General features: G+C 45.6%; 1 protein-coding gene across 4 annotated transcripts in view; it reads right to left on the reverse strand.

Moving 5' to 3' along the window:
• The window catches only part of Il16 (interleukin 16), a 96,864-nt gene that overhangs the window by 28,381 nt on the left and 52,098 nt on the right, over positions 1 to 16,385 (reverse strand). For 3 of the 4 annotated variants that reach the window (XM_029479675.1, XM_021168624.2, XM_029479674.1), the window contains exons 4-8: positions 11,492 to 11,625; positions 9,329 to 9,439; positions 6,727 to 6,841; positions 3,224 to 3,297; positions 1,774 to 1,990 (exon numbers count right to left, since the gene is read on the reverse strand). In XM_029479675.1, the coding sequence (XP_029335535.1) occupies positions 1,774 to 1,990; positions 3,224 to 3,297; positions 6,727 to 6,841; positions 9,329 to 9,439; positions 11,492 to 11,625 (651 nt within the window). Of the gene's footprint in view, positions 1 to 1,773; positions 1,991 to 3,223; positions 3,298 to 6,726; positions 6,842 to 9,328; positions 9,440 to 11,491; positions 11,626 to 16,385 lie in introns of those variants that run through there. The other variant, XM_029479676.1, reaches the window with a different exon arrangement.

Raw genomic sequence — 16,385 nt, forward strand, 5'->3', positions numbered from 1 at the left:
AAAAAAAAAAAAAAAAAGAATGGAAGTGCAAGGATCACTGGAAAGGTCCAGAGGGGTAAAGAGGTCCTAGACAAACAGAATGCAGGTGATGTTAGGGGTATGGGGACCTCCAGAATGGCAGGGGAGACAGATGGTTGGCTAGATTGGAAAAGCCTTGGAAACAAAAACATAGCAGCTAAGAAGGACCAAATGGAAGGTCCATGGAGTAGTAAGGAGAAAGAGCCTCCTTCGGGTTTTCCTTAGGCATACATAGCTTAGAAAAAGTGTTTTCACCTTTTGATGTTTGTTCTCCCAACGGCACGAAGAGGGATGGCTGTTGTGGGTTATTGTTATCAAGGTAAAAATTATGGGCTGTGACATGCACTGTGAACAGAGATCAAAGTCGATCCTGGTACCCAGGTCTCCTAACCAGTGCAAGAGCTCTTTGGCCTAATGGGCCTGTGGATCCCTGAAGCTCACACCAAGCAAGGCTGAAACAATCTGCAGGGACAGAGGCTATGATGTGGCTGCTTAAAGCATCTCAGCACTGGTTCTAGTGCAGGCCATCAGGAGAAGCAGCACACTAAGGCCATGACTCACCCACATACCATGCCATGCCTGCTCCCTGAACTTCACCACAGGAGCCCTATTGGCAGTGTACAAAGATAGATCTATGGCTACCGAGATTTTGTGCCAGAGATGCTTGAAGGCTTAGCAAGCTTGTGGTCCAGCAGAGGCACTGAGACATGCATCAGGCAAGGGGCCCATTGCATGCTTCTGGCCCCTATTCCTACACACATTTGCTCCTCATTTATCCCTTCCTCTGGTTTCCCAGCCTCTTTGTTGAAACCCTTTCCTTCCTCTCCATCTTTCAACCCCACCTCCTTCCACTTGCACCAGTTACTCCCGTCTTCCCTCTGTCCCCAGAATGCTTGCTTATCGCTGTAGGTGGAGACAAGCTCTGCGCCTAACACTGTCCCTTGTCCTTCCAGTCTCAGCTCAGCTTCATTTTGGCAGAGCAGGCCTCTAAAGCCTTCTAGAATTAGCATCTGGGCAGAGAGGATGGCTGTGGAACTCTGAATTTTGTCTAGATAAAAAAAAACCTTGGTCGTCTTGCAGAAGAAAGAAAATAGGCCCACAGAGGTCCAGTGAGCTGCTCAAGGTCTCAGCAAGATATTAACTGCAGAGTCTAGGGCCTGGTCCATTATGGTATGATGTGTGTGTGTGTGTGTGTTTGTGTGTGTGTGTGTGTAGTAAGTTCTCTGTTATATGCTTGCTAGCCATCTCATCAAAATATATTGTCTGGGTTTGGATGGCACAAATAAGCTTCCAGGAGCAGGATGAGGAGCCAGTGAGATATTGTTCAGCTGCAAAGATAACTGTCCCTAAGCTTGATGAACTAAGTTCAATCATTAGGACCCACATGGTGGAAGGAGAGAATTAACTCCCACAAGTTGTTCTCTGTGGGGGATAGGCACATGCATGTACACAGGTACAGACTAAATAAAGGGGTGGAAGGAGAGGAAGAGGAGGGAAGGAAGGAGGGAAACAAGAAAGGAAGGAAGGAAGGGACCTGATTTAAACCTAACTGGATAAGGCATATGCCTTATTATTATATTATTATCTGCTAGCCAACCTCATTCTGTGATATTTCCATATCATAGAGGCCTGGATAGCTCTGACAGAGACAGGCAGAAACTGGCACAGTCTTGGACAGGGGCAGGAAAAAGGACAATATTTGAAATGTAAATAAAGAAAATATTCAATAAAAAAAACTTGGCACTGTACTCCTACCTTTCTTCAGAGACACCTCCACCATGATTCTGTAGTTGGGTTTGGCAGTGCTAGCAGGAGATGCTGGGCTTTCCAAGGAGAAGGGGCTGCTGTCCTGGGCACCACATGTGCTGGAGCTCAGGGAACGGCACAGAGGAGGTGACAGGTGGCTGCATAGTGAAGGGGGTGTTGTCAGGCGAGTCCTCACTGTCAGAGTCAGCAGCCCCTTCTTGGCTTGCTGGAAAAGAGTGACCGTATCTGGAGCAGTTCCAGACAGATGAAGAAAACATGCCCAGTAACAATGATAGATGTTCCCCCAAGGAAATATAGGTGTATGTGCATGGGTAATGTACAGACATGTGACAAGTTACACATGACACATGCATGCACATGCACCAAGGTATACATGTTATATAATATATGATGTACTCATGAATTGAACAAACTGAATGGAGATGAAAAGTAGCTTTTAGTGATATCTTAAAAACTAAAAACATATCCATAAATCTACTAGTATAAGTTCATGGAATGCTTTGAGGCAGCTTTATAAATCTTAAGTAGTTTGGATATCCTTTGACACCAGTCCTGATTATACTCCCCTTTGTAGAAGAATTTCTTTAATGCTGGGCCCAGGGCCAGCATTGGCTAGGCACCTCTGCAAAGGATCAATTTTTCATTTTGTGTACCTTGTGGAAGAAGGTGATGCTAGCTTTGGTTTTATTGCCTGAAGTCTCCAATGTACAGCAATTTTAATCCAGCAACATGGCTGCTCTGGCAAGGGATCTCATCTAAAGGCCTAGGTATGTGTGACCCAGCTAGGATACAGACATGCCACACACCTTTAATCCCTCTGGATGGAATACAAACACATCCTTAGTATATACCTTTAAGATAAAATTAGTTTGTAGAAGGAAACAGCCACGTTTGAAAGAGATATCTAATTGAGGGGCAGACAAAGTGGTAAATCAGAGAAAGATTTGACAGAATGAGTCAAATATAGGATGGGACCAACTCTCACGAGAACAGCACAGGAAAGAGAAGTTAGTTAAGAGCAGAACAGGGAGAGAGTCAGTTCAGCTGAGTGGAGTTGAGTTTGGAGAGTTAGTGGGGAGTCAGTGAGTTCAATGAAGTAGAGTTGTTTTGTTTTATTTTGTTTTGTTTCGTTTCATTTTGTTTAAGTTGGGTTCAGATCAGCAAAGGCAGCTGAAGCCAGAGAATAAGAAGGAACCAGAAAATTAGAATAAATTGCCAGAGTGAGTTTGAGGCCAAGCAGATCAATTCAGTGAAAAGCAGAGAGAAGCCAGATTGAATCAGTCAGCTTGGAGAGGAGTTTGAGCCAGGACAGCTGAGTTGAACCTGCCAGCTAGAGTTCTGAAATAACTAGAAAGCAGTAAGCCTCTGAGATGCCAATTACATCTGGCCTAGTATATAATATTTACACTCAGAGTATGGACAAAGACTGAGAAGTTACCTTAAACTTCTGCAAAGCATCCTGGTGTGTTAGGCCAGCCATTGATTCACCATTGAGTTCCAGAATTTCATCACCTATTGAGAGACAGAAAGACAGTAGCTAACAAGCTTTATTCAGTATTTTGGAATATGCTCAGAGCCTTGTGTCCTGTCCCTGTGTGTGCTTTCCAAACCTTGCTCTTAGCCTTTGGATTCATCATGCTTGTGCAGTGCCTGGGCCATCAATCATCAAGGAATGACTTTGCTACACTAAGACATAACTCTGTTTCCTAACAGCTTGCCGTAACTGTTTCTTTTGACTCAGATACTGTTTTATGTGTCAGTGTGGAGGCTGCAGAGCAGCTCGGAATGCTGGGATTCTGAAACCAAAGGGAACAATGACAGCATTCAACCCTTGTCACTGGAAGACTCTATGACTGAGAATACACATAGTAAACATATTTGAAAATGCTCCAGCCTTGAGGGCTCATGACTGTAATTCGAATACTTAGTAATCACAAGCCACAGAATCACAAGAAGTTGGAGGCCAGCCTGGGCTACACATCAAGTCCACAGCTAGACAAGGCTATGAAACAAACACAATTGAAACATACTTAATTGTGAGCTGAGAAGGGAATAGACAAAGTCAAAACTTCAGGATGACCATTCTTCATTCCACGGAGGCTGGCTTTAAGTTATCAAAATATCTACTCCAAAGGGCCAATAACCCTGTTTTGGGCTTGTCTGCTGTGTCCTCATTTGCATGAGCTCACGAGCTATGTTGGCTCCTAGCTGGTGAGCACTGGTGAGCCTAGCTTGTGCCATATCCATTTCACACAATTGTTTTTGGGAAGGAGAACAAAAGCTAACGGTCAGTGGCTTTGATCCGTACAGCAAGCTTGTCATGGATAGCATGTTCTTTCACAGAGTAGACTTGAGCGTGTCACTTTGGAAAACAATCTGGCCAATTGTTTGAGGCTAGAGCCAGGAATGGACTGTTTGAAATTCTCTGTTTTTATTATTGCTATTAACTAATGGAGACAAATGTCCCCCACCCCTACCCCCAAATAATGAAGGTTTCCATACAAAAGTTACAAAACACCCTGGATTCTAACCCACACATCTTCCCTTCTCCCGGGCTCTTGTTTTCTTCCTGATTGAGGCTTAGCTGTTCCACTAGACCTCATCTCATCCTCACCCCCCCCCATCCCCCTCCTTTTCTCCCTCCTCTAAACCTTCCTTGTTTAATCCTTTCAGTTCACCTTTTCCACCAAGAGCTCCCACAGAGGCAAACCTCTGTTCCGAGGCCTGCCAAACAGTGCCATCTAGTGCTCACCTAGGATCATCACCCTCCTGAAGTTCCCACTTAATCTTTTTCCATTTCTCTCTTCCTTGACCTTTTCTTTTCTCCAGTTGTCAGAGACTAGAAACATTCACACTTCCCACCATCCCTGTGCTGCCTCTTCCCAGGCTCTGTCTATTCTCATTGGCTCTAGTCGATGGAAGGGTTACTCTTCCAAGCATCCATAACAACAGCCTCTGCACTTCTCTTCTGCTTCCAATCTCTCTCCAGCCAATTGCATTCTATACACTGCCTCCTGACTCATCCAAAGCCTCTACACCCAGTGCCTCCCCAATTATAAATGCAGCATTTTCTGTAAAGAGCCAAGACCATAAATATTTTAATCCTTGGGAGTTACAACATCTCTATAATGGTGACGGGGCTGAAACATCAAGGCAGCCATGGCCTTGGATGAAAGAATGTGGTTGAAATTTGAATCTCATCCTAATTTGCACATGTCACAAAAATCAAGAAAGGATGTTTTTCAATGTACTGGATATTTTATTAATGGATAATCATCAGTTTTTGTGTATGAGCATTTTGCCTGCGTGTATATCAGTGCACCACGTGTGTGCCTGGTACTCTCAGTACTCTCAGAGGCCAGAAGAGGGCATCGGATCCACTGGAACTAGAGTTATGGGTAGTTGTGGGCAATTGGGTGGGTGCTGTAAATCAAACCCTGGTTCTCTGGGAGAGCAGTCAGTGCTCTGAACCACAAAGCCATCTATCTCTCCAGCCGCTCACAGGATGCTTTTACTCATTTAGAATGCTGGAAGCCTTCCTTTGTTGTGATATATGCCTGCCATCTAGGACTGTAGTGTTCCCACAGCCCCCTGCCCCCAGATAGCTCAGATGTTACAGGTGGTTAGACTGCCAGCCTGACTTACAGACACTGTTCTGACAAGAAAGTAACTGTTCTCTCAAATTCAATTCAATTTCTTTCCCTTCTCTTTCTTCCCTCCCCTTCCTTCCCTTCCCTTCTCTTCCCCTCCCTTCCTTCTCTTCCCTTCCCTTTTGTTCCTACCCTTGAATTCTGCTCCCTGACTGAAACCCAGAGATCTCTTTGGAACAAGTTGGTTGCCCATCATCCAAACGCAGACTTGAGGTGGGGTGGAGTGGGGTGTCTGTCAACTGTGTCCCCAGGTCTCTTACTTAGAGGGAGCATCTGTCCTATGAGATATAAAAGGAGCTGAGAGAAAGAAGGGGAGGCAGAAGGAAGGCAGAAGGGAGAGTTGCTCATGGGGAGACCATTAACCATTCAAAAGAGGGGTCCTGTCTGATTTTTCTGTGGATAAAGTTCCCTGAGAAAGATACCTCTTTGTTTAAAATTCTGCTGAATAACTGGCTGTTCAGAACTATCTCACTATGGAGAGTTGCAGATCAAAAGCCAAAATTAACTTAGGCTAGCTTTAGTTGCCTTAATAGCTCTGAGTCACTCACCACCTTTATACCTGAATACCATCTTTCAGACTATCAGGTAAGATCTTTTTGAATGTATTAAGGTCACCACCTTCCACCAACCTATAGCTAAGAATGCTATCACATGCTCTCTAGAACCTAGGTCAGAATTTCACCCAAGTTCCTGAAACCCACCTGCCTGATGTTCCTGCTGCTCTATGTGACAATGCCCTGACTTATGACTTCCTTTTGTTCTGTGCCCAGAAAAGAGGTTATGTGGCCCACTTTATGTCAACCTAGATGCATGTCCTTGGGCCATGTCCGCTCGTATTTGGCTCAGAATAAACTTCCCTTTATTCTCACTGGTGTGAGAACTGTGATCTCTGTCCTTATATTCTTTATCCCTGGGCCCTAGAGCTTGGTGGGACTGTGAGAGAAGTGCAGGTTCTGCTGTCCCATGGTCTCAGGTGAGGAGGCGGAGAAGGTGAAGGGAATGGGGTATCAGTGAGTCCCAGAAATTGAACAGGGGCACTGAGAAGGAAGGAACAGAACAAATGCTTCTGCCCCAGACTGACACCAGCACCTGGAAGGGGAGGTGGTGTTGTCAGGGAATGATTGTCAGGAATTACTAAGATGGAGCCTTTCAAGGGGGTAGTCGCCCACTGCCTGGAGCCCCGTCCCACAACCCTGGAAGTGTACGTTAAGCTCGCAGTCTCTTTGATGCCCTGGTAGCTCTGAATGCTGTTTGTGACCTCTCAACCACACTCAAAAAGATAGAAACCTACCTTCCTGAAGCCGTCCATCAGCCGCAGCTGCTCCCCCTGCAAAGATGCTCTTCACATAAATTCCAATAGGGCCGTAAATGCTGTCCTTTCCTCCAACAATGCTGAAGCCCAGGCCCTGGGGAAAGAAGAGAGGGATATTGTAGGGATATTCCAGCTGTTTCTTGAGCTGATATTTCCTAAGGACCTACCCCTAACCTTTGCAGAAAGGAATGGGGAGGAGACAACGTCCCTTTAGTCCCAGGAGTTTCAGAGCTTAATCAGGCAAGGTAGGGAGAGTAGTTCATGGGCAGCTTGGGCTATGGCATATCAGCAGCTTAGCTGGAGGCTCACCCACGAAGCTGGCATTTCCCATACAGATGGAAGCTGGCTTAGAACTAGTACCCTATTCTCTCCACTTGACTATTTTCATCCAGTCACTTCCTCCCTCTGAACCTCAGTTTCAGGTTATAAAAATAATGGTACTTAATTCACAGGTTGTATTTGAGAATAAGCTGCAATACCCAGGAGAATCACAGAGACATCAACGGCATCAGTAGTAACACAGCGTGTGCCACAGAAAGCATCCTTTCTGCTAACAAAGGCCCCTTGCTACCCTCCATCCTGTGCCCAACCTGTCCCCTGCCTAAGGACACCAGTCACCTGCTCTTACTATGGGTGTTGTCCAGGGCTGACGGACACATCCTAGGATTGTGACAGTGGCACAGGGAGAAGCTGGGGCTCAGTAGACAGGCTCAGCTGTGGGGACAGCTACAAGGGAGCCAAGGCAGTCCGATGCAGAGCTGCCCCATGCAGGGTAATAATGAGGAGATAGAGGGTCTGGATTCCCCTGCAGACTTTCCAGTGGATTAAAGAGACAATTTGGGTTGGTTTAGGTAGCAGCAAAGGAAATATCTACAGCTTCATTCATTATGTTGAAGATAAAGGATCTTTGCAATTCCCCCAATAAGCTGAGTTCAGCTTTAGGGAACTCCCTTCTAAACTGTGAGCTACCAGAAGTCAGCTAATTTCATTTTTTTTCATGACTGGCCTCATACAGCTACTTTAAGCACACAAGGGGCAAAATAAGCGAGGGCCCTTCGGTTCACCTCAGAAGCATCTAGGTGAGATCGGGTGCTTGATTCCTAGACAAACTCTTAAAGCAACTAGTTGCCACTAGTAATGGCACCACTCTTCACAGACTAGTCATCTCTGGTGCACGGTTCTCAGAGCCCACATGGAAACAAAAATGTCAGTGGTGAGAGATATCTCTTGTGCTCATCCCAAAGCATACTCATTACCTCATGCCTGAGACTTTGCATTGTGTTCCTTTGTGGTCACTGGGACCAAATGACTGGGTTATTAATGAGACAGTAGGACTGTGCAGAGAGAACCACACTGTACACACTTCTCCCTTGTCACCTGGGGGGCCTTGCCTTGTACTCCCGGCTGAGCTCCCAGGACTGAGAAGGAACAGGTGACAGGGAAAGACGGCTCCAGGTATGTGGTGGGGTCCCTCCCTGGAATACAGCAGCCATTAAGCCCTTACCCCAAATCCGCTGAAGTGTTGTTAGGTACGTTAAATAAGCCCGCTGTTCATCTGAGCAGCTAACTTATTTAAACAGGCCTTAAAATGTGGCAGTCACTACCTGTGCCTACCCTAGTTATTTTAAGCATGTGCAAGTCTGGTACAGTTTGGATATGAAGTGTCTGAACACTTGGTGTTGTTTGGGGAGGATGTGGCACATTTAGGAAGCAAAGCTTCCCTGGAGGAAGCAGGCCAGCGGAAGATTGGTGATAGGATTTGTAACCTGACCCCACTTCCTATTCAGCCTCCATTTCTGGAGCCACTGATATATGAGCAAGAAGCCCCATGCTCCTGACACCATGGGTGAAGCCAGCTTCTGCAGAGGTGCTTTCCCTACCGTGGTGGACTGCACACTCAAACTGTGAGGCTAAATAAACCCTTCCTCCCCTAAGCTGATAAGTGGCCAGGAAGGTACCCAACACAAAGTCCCAGGCATGAGGTAGCATGCTTTAGGGTGAGCACAAGAGATACTGGGGCATTCTCTCACTATCTATACCTTGGTTTCCCCTTTTGATACTTCTCAGATATGGGATAGACATTAGTATGATGTGTCATCATCTAGACAGAACAGAGTCCATTCTGACTCTTCAGGATGCTCCGACAGAGCCAGAACATATGTGGCCATCAAATGACCCATATGGAAACACAGAGTCTATAAAATTTGTGTTTGAGTCCAACTTTCTTCTATCAACATCTGAATGTGGATGTGAAATCCAGCCCTGTAAATCAATGTAAGGGATTTTAACTTATGTTTCAGGCAAGATGACATTGTGGGGATATCATGTCAAGAGGAGCAGGGAACCAGCCTGGAGAGTGCTGGAGCAGTTGGGGAGCACTGTGGTGTCCTCAGAGAGAGAATGATCACTTAGTGGAACTGGAAGAATCAGCATTGCCTTAACTTCAACAAGTACGTGTGAGCGAACTTGTCTGCCCCCTCCAGTGGATGATAACCCTGGTCCCACTCTTCCTTGGAGCAACTTTCCCAGAAGAGAGTGAGTGCTGCTCTGCGGCTTCCCGTTGGTGATGGTCTCTGCTCACCTTTGCTTGGCCCTTCATCAGCACTATGTTGGAGATGACTGACGCCTGCAGACCCCCAGACAGCTGCCCGAGCTGAGCTGTGCTCAGTGACCGAGTTGGTCTTGCAGTGCCCTGTAATGAGGAACCCAAGAGGGCAGAAATGAGCCACCTGTGAAATTAGCCAAGGAGAAGAGCCCCACTCTCTGTCTCCCAAGGGCCAGCAGTATAAGAGCTAGAAGGTGATTCGAGGAGTATCATTCAGATATGGTGGCTTATGCAGGAAGCTTTGCCCCAAATGACCTGGCTAGCGTCACACACCACACTGCCCCAGAAGTAGTCTCAAAGGCCAAGCAAGACCTTGAGATGAGTTCGAGACATCACTATAAAATTGTGTTCAGCTCAAAGCACATTTTCCAAAAGCTTGCTTGCGCTAGGCATGATTGTGCAGTAGACAAGAAGTCTAGAACTCAAAGACTCAAAGGGGAAAGATGAATTCCACAGCTGGTGGTTAACCAGCTGCATAAAAGAAGCAGAAAGGGTCAACAAAGAGCAGCTTTGTGTCTCAGAGCCCCACTGACAAACAGCATGGTTTGGTGGTATGCTGAAACTTTGAAAGCCACTTCCATTTCCCAGATGGTTCTCCTGGCTCTGCCGATTATCAGCAGATTGCTTTGGAGAAGTGACTTTGTCCCTCGGAGCCTCAGTTTCCTAGTGTAGAAGATCATTAAAAAAAAAAAAAAAAGATTTACCTGTGTGAGCAGCTTCCAGGAATAATTAAACATTCAGATGCTTAGGCCAGGGCTTGGTCCCCAGGAGGTGACTGTACATCCTTCATTTTCTACCTGCTGCTTCCTATCTGGCCACTAAAGCAATGTGTCAGCCTTGAGTGTGTAAGGGGGCTGCAGGGTCCCTGCTCACTCAGATCTGATGTTGCAAGGTAAGACACACACATAACTGCCTGCAAGGAGCATGGAATATATTTGGGCTTCAAGATCATTCCTCCCCCCACCACCCCCCGCCAAAAAAAAAGTTTATCTTCCCCTTTCCTCTCCTCTCTCTTCCCCTCCCTTACACTCCCTTCCCCTCCTCTCCTCTCCCATCCTCTTCTCTCCTCTCTTCTCCTCCTCTCTTCTCCCTTCCTCTTTCCTCCTCTCTTCCTGTCCTCTCTCCCCCTCCTCTTTCCTCCTCTCCTCTGCTTTCCTTTACCCTCCCGTTACCTCCCTCCTTTTCTTCCCTCCCCTCCCTTTTTCCCTCCCCTCCCCTGCTGTTCTCTTTTTTCCTATTGTTGGCTTGAAGCTGCTCTTACTTGTCTAGGTGATCTGCCCAGAGTTACCAGACTACCCTAGGCTTTGTAGCCCTAAGCCACACAAAAGTCTGTCCCTCCCCTGACCCCAGAAACAGCCCTTCTGGAATCCTGTCTTGCTGCGTCCATTGGAAGCCCCTATGCAGACAGAGTGATACCATGCATGGGCATCAGTGATGGCTGATTGACCAATGTCACTGGTCAGGAGATGCCCAGATAGTTAGTCAAACTCTGTCTCTGTTTCTGTCTGCCTTTGCCTCTGTTTCTCTCTCTCTCTCTCTCTCTCTCTCTCTCTCTCTCTCTCTCTCTCTCTCTCTGTGTGTGTGTGTGTGTGTGTGTGTGTGTGTGTGTCTAGGACCCACATGATGGAAGAAAAGAGCCAGGTTTCATAATTTGTCCTCTGACCTCCACTTGTGTGGTATCCACTCCCCCAACCCTCCCCACCACTCACACACAAATAGATATTCACACATGCTAAATAAATAAATATTTTTTAAAGTAATGCAACTCCAAGTCCCAATTCTGTTACATCTAGAATTTTGATAATAAACTCTTTAGCTTAGCAAAGCCATAGTTCCCTAGTCCTCCCAGGTCAGTTACTAGGCCAATAAAATAAAGGGAGGCTTTAGTTGCGAGCTTGAGAACAGGAGTTTCTCTATGCATTGGCTCCTAACCGCATACATACAAGCAACAGTGGTTACGTGTGCCTGGCACATGAGGCTCTTAACAGGTGGGCCTTGCTAAATGACAGATGCTTGAGCTGACCAAACAAGCCCTCTGCAGTCTGTGAGCAGAAAACTACTAAGAAGCATCCCCCAGCCACTGGGAAATAACTCAGACCTCTGTCCTCCCACATATCCAGGCCCCTCCCTCCATCTTACCGAAACTGGGTAGTCCAATTGTTGAGAGAGGGACTTCCTGTTACTACAGAGGGAGTAGGGCTGCCGGTCGGTGGGAGCTGCAGATTTCTTGGTCATTGGAAAATCGATTTCTCCAGCACTGTAGGGGTTAACACCTAAACAGAGATAGGAGTGGGGAAACAAACAGGAAGAAATCATTTGTGTGCACTCAAACACCAAGCCTGACAATGAACAAAATCAGCCTTGTCAATCTCCAGTCCTCCCTTAGACAGGATTCTGTGTGGGCAGAAACCATTCAGCACCCAGGATAGTTGGTGCTGTCATGAGGCTGCCGAAGATAGATACAGCATCATTTTAACTCCCTTCATCCACAAGTTTGGTACTGCAGGCAACAGGATTCCTCACCAGAATGGGCTCCCTCCCTCTTCACCCCTATCCAACTCAGCAAGAGGTGACATGGTCTCAATTGCTACATTACACCTCTAGTCCAGGCTGCTGGAAGAGTTTCCAATCCCAACCAAAGGAAGAGGAGACAGCACAGAGGTTCCTGGGTAGGAACTGAGCTGGAAGCCAAGCAGGAAGAGGATGAGTGGCCCACCTAGGGAGACCAGGCTGGGAGAGGCTAGGACCAGGAAATCCTTCAGTCTTCCATACAGACACACCACTGCCTCTTACACACTGTGGTAGGTACACATGTCACACACAGGCAGACAGCATGAATCTTTGGGGATCTATGGAAATGCTAAGTATCAGTTTTCTAGTCTGTGTGGGATATGGGTCTTCCTGTCATTCACCTGTGTCCCACCACCAGTCACTTCCCACCTCTCAACCATCACAGTTTGCAAATCTTTATGGTTGACAGACTTAACCTGCTGACATCTAGAGCTGCCCAACATGGAGTAAAAGTGTGCTGCCAGAGGCCATTTAAATTCATCTAGTAGTCATGTTGAAAAAGTAAAAGGAAGTGGGCTAGAGAGATGGCTCAGTGGTTAAGAGCACTGACTGGGGGCTGGAGAGATGGCTCAGTGGTTAAGAGCACCGACTGCTCTTCTGAAGGTCCTGAGTTCACATCCCAGCAACCACATGGTGGCTCACAACCATCTGTAATGGGATCCAATGCCCTCTTCTGGTGTGTCTGAAGACAGCTACAGTGTACTTAAATAAATNAGAGAGAGAGAGAGAGAGAGAGAGAGAGAGAGAGAGAGAGAGAGAAAGAGAGAGAAAGAGAGAGAAAGAGGAAGACCAGCCAGAGTAGTGCATACCATAATCCTAGCACTCACACAGAAGGATGGGGAGTCTCCACCATATACTCGGTTTTAAAAGCACAAAGGCTATCTGAGATCTTGTCTCAAAGAAAGAAAAAGGAAAAGGAAAAGAGAGAGTTCAGGCCAGCCTGGCCTATACAGTATGATCCTGTCTCAAAGAGTCAAAACAAACAAAATGGGTTAATTTTTTTTTAAATAAAAAGAACTAAAAGGAAATGGAATAAATTGGTTTAATTTTATTAATTTTTTCTGTTCACTAGTATAAGCTATATGCCATCAACATACAAACAATATATAAAAACATTAATGAGATGTTCATGTTCTATTTTTTCCTCATACTTAGTCAACCAGGCATGTCCTCTAAAGTTTCTGTGTTCTCCACAGTGAGCTGCCATGTGTTCAGGAGTTATATATGGACAGTGCCTTGGCAGAGGGGTTCCAGAGGCCCAGAGAGGGACAATGTTTCCCTAGCATTCTTCAGGTTGAGTAAGTGGAGACCCCAACCCTCCATTCCAAGGACATAATGATTGGTGGCTCACAGGAAATTCAATATGCATCAAGGTTGAAGAATTCCTTCCTGGAGGGGCGAGGGACTAGGAAAGACTTGTTTATAAACAAAAGAAAGGAAGTGACTAGTCAGGTAGGGTCAGAATGAGGCTTCCTGAGGACATAAGATACCTAAAGACCATTGAGAATAGAGGTAGAGACACAATGCAAAGAGGGAGATTTGGTTCTTGAATGCTCTGAAAGTAGCTAGAAAAACTTCTCCCTGCCAAGATGGTTGCTTCCAGAAGTCTTTTCGGAAACACTGATCCTTTGTAACTTGTAGGGACCAATTGCTCCCAGATGGGCCAGGAGGGAGAAGCCTGGGGAAGACAGGATGCATAGCCAGTAGCCTTAGGTCATCTAATCCGAATCTGCATACGCACTACATTTATATAAGTGTTGAATAGTAGTGTAGATCCTACACCCATCCTGCCCACTGATGGGGCCTGGGCAACTCTCCTGGTGATTCAGCCAATTATCAGAGGCTTTCAGGAGCCCTGCTCTACTTATTATTAGTGAGCAGACAAAGGCTCAGTGGCTTCGTTGCAATAAATAAGTCTAGAATATCATCCAGACCTCTGGGTCCTGGGCTTTCCCATGACCACGACCTACGCTGAATGAAGGAGAGGAAGAGAAATAAGTACAAATGAATTTGAAATGAGAGACAGCACATTAATGACAGCCATGGGCAAGCCACTGAGCTAGGATCTGCCCCCCCCCCCGACCCAGGCAGCCACTGTACTTCCAGATGCTCTGCCCCTTCCATGGACCCAGGCCTGTATAAACAGAGGACAGAGCAGGGCACCGTTGATTCTCTAAAGCGTGGTTAAGAAATCCAATGTTCAATATTAATTTAACTGAAAGTTTGATAAATTAATAAGACAATGATAACCCAAGTAGAAAACCAACAAGTCACCAAAATATGTACTAAATAAATGAAGAAATCTTTCCATTTGTCTAAAGAGGTCTGTCTTCCAGCTGTTTTATAAGCCAGTGTGCAAGTCATAGCTTGCATAAGAAACCAAAGGCACACTTACACAAACAGCCAGATGTGCTGGGGTCCTGGAGGCCATTACCTGCAGAGGCCTTATGGGCACAGGGAGGTAATTGGGCATGTATCAGTTGGGCTGACTGAGCCACATCTAGGGAAGACAAGCCACTTGGGTGATGGACAGTCAGGGTATCAGGAAAGCAGTACCTACAAGGGTCTGTCCTATAGCCAGTCACCCACTAATGCTCTCAGTAACTGAACTCAGCTGGGAGGTGGGTGGCACTGTCTGAGAGATCAACTCCCAGGACACCAGCATGGTTGAGATTATGAACATGTTGCCTGTGCAGTCACCAGGGCCTGCGGCCAGAAGACTCCCAGCTTGGTTTAATGCTAGGCTGTTGCCACTTTGAAATTCTTAATAATTTTGAACAGGGTCTCTTTGTTTCATTTTAGACGGAGCCCCGAAAAAGTGTGTAACTGGTCCCAGATGCAAAGCAAAGCAGAGAAGCAGAAACAGGGAAGAGAGAGAAGGCTGTGTGACGAATATTAAAAAATAAGAATAATCCAGTGTGAAGAAGTAGGTGATCATGTTTGCTGCTGAAGGAGTGTCAGGCTAAAGTGTGGCCACAGTTCTTAAGATGTATCGACCTACTGTTTAAGCCAAAAGTCAACTCCTAGGTCATTACATTAACAAGAAACCAAGTTACACAAGCCTCCAAATGGGTCCTAATTCATTTAAGGATGGCTGACAGTGACATAGAATAATGAGGCTCAGAGAGTCAAGAAACCTCCCTAAAGTCACTGAGATAATCACTTCCAAAGAAGCTAGATGCCAGCCCAAGCACACTCGCCCTGGAATCTGCTCTCTTTTGTTTTGCTTTGGAGTTTTGTTTTGTGTTTTTTGCTTTGGTTTTGTTGTTTCTTTGGTTGGTTTGGTTTTAGTTTGTTTTATTTTGATTTGTTTCTGAAACAGGAACTGCTGTAGCCCAGCCTGGCCTCACATTCCTGATCATCCTACCTCTACCTCCCACATGGTAGGACTCTAGCTATAAACCACACACTTGGCTTTCAACCTATGTGGCTGTCACACGGTGTTCACGGAGAATAATTGCTTCAAGGAACCCCTGCAGATACCAGAATAAGTAGTGCTTTTCCATGTTTTGTATAAACTTACTGCATTATCATCACATAATAGATGCATAGACATGCACTTCTTATGCTGGACTGTTTAGAAGACAGCGAGGAGAAGAATCTACACATTTTCTATACAAATGTAATTTTTTTCAAGTATTTCCTATTTGCAGATATGGAGGCTAACAAGGTTACCCTTTAAAACCAACATGGGTGCAGATAAAATTTAATGTATCAAGTAAACAATATGAATTATGCGAGTGAGAGACTAATATAGCAATTTATATCTACATATTATATATTATCTCTATATAATATATAATGCAAATATCTAAGAAGAGAGAGTTGGTTAAGTAGATTGTAATGTTCATATAGTTAAATAGTGTGTTTCCACTAAAAGAAAAAAGTAGTGTTTAGAACAGAATTTCCAGTGACTTGTGCATAGGAGTTTTCTGAAGTCACATGGGAAGAGTATGGAATTAACTGAAAACATCAGCAGAGATCAGTATTAGCATGGCTAGTGTTATGTTTCACTGTAGTCTTAATTTCTTCATTCTTCTGATTCTATTTACAGTAATCAAGAGTCCTGAGGTCTTCCAGCCTCAGGCCCTATCATATCACTGATAAGGCAACATAGGTCATAGGGAGGGACACAAAGAAGCTAGCTCAGCCAGCAGCTAGAGGAGCTGCTCTGCTCGTTTCTTTCTTTGTTTCTTTCCTTTCTTCCTTCCTTTCTTTCTCAGCATGTCACCCAGGAAGAACTGATCACAGAGACATGATAAGGCCAATGATAACCTCTCCAGCTGTCTGGGAAGCACACTCATGAAAAATATTCTCTGAGAAACAAACAGCTTCCATCTTGGTTTATACTTGAAAGACCAGGGAAGAGCCAGTCTTAATCTCCCTCACAGCACTGGCAGTCCTGCTAGTTCTGATATTCAGGAGCAGTTAAACTCCTGTAGTGGTTTGAATGATAATGTCC

Source organism: Mus caroli, chromosome 7 (genome assembly GCF_900094665.2).
Source record: "Mus caroli chromosome 7, CAROLI_EIJ_v1.1, whole genome shotgun sequence".
NCBI lineage: Eukaryota > Metazoa > Chordata > Mammalia > Rodentia > Muridae > Mus > Mus caroli.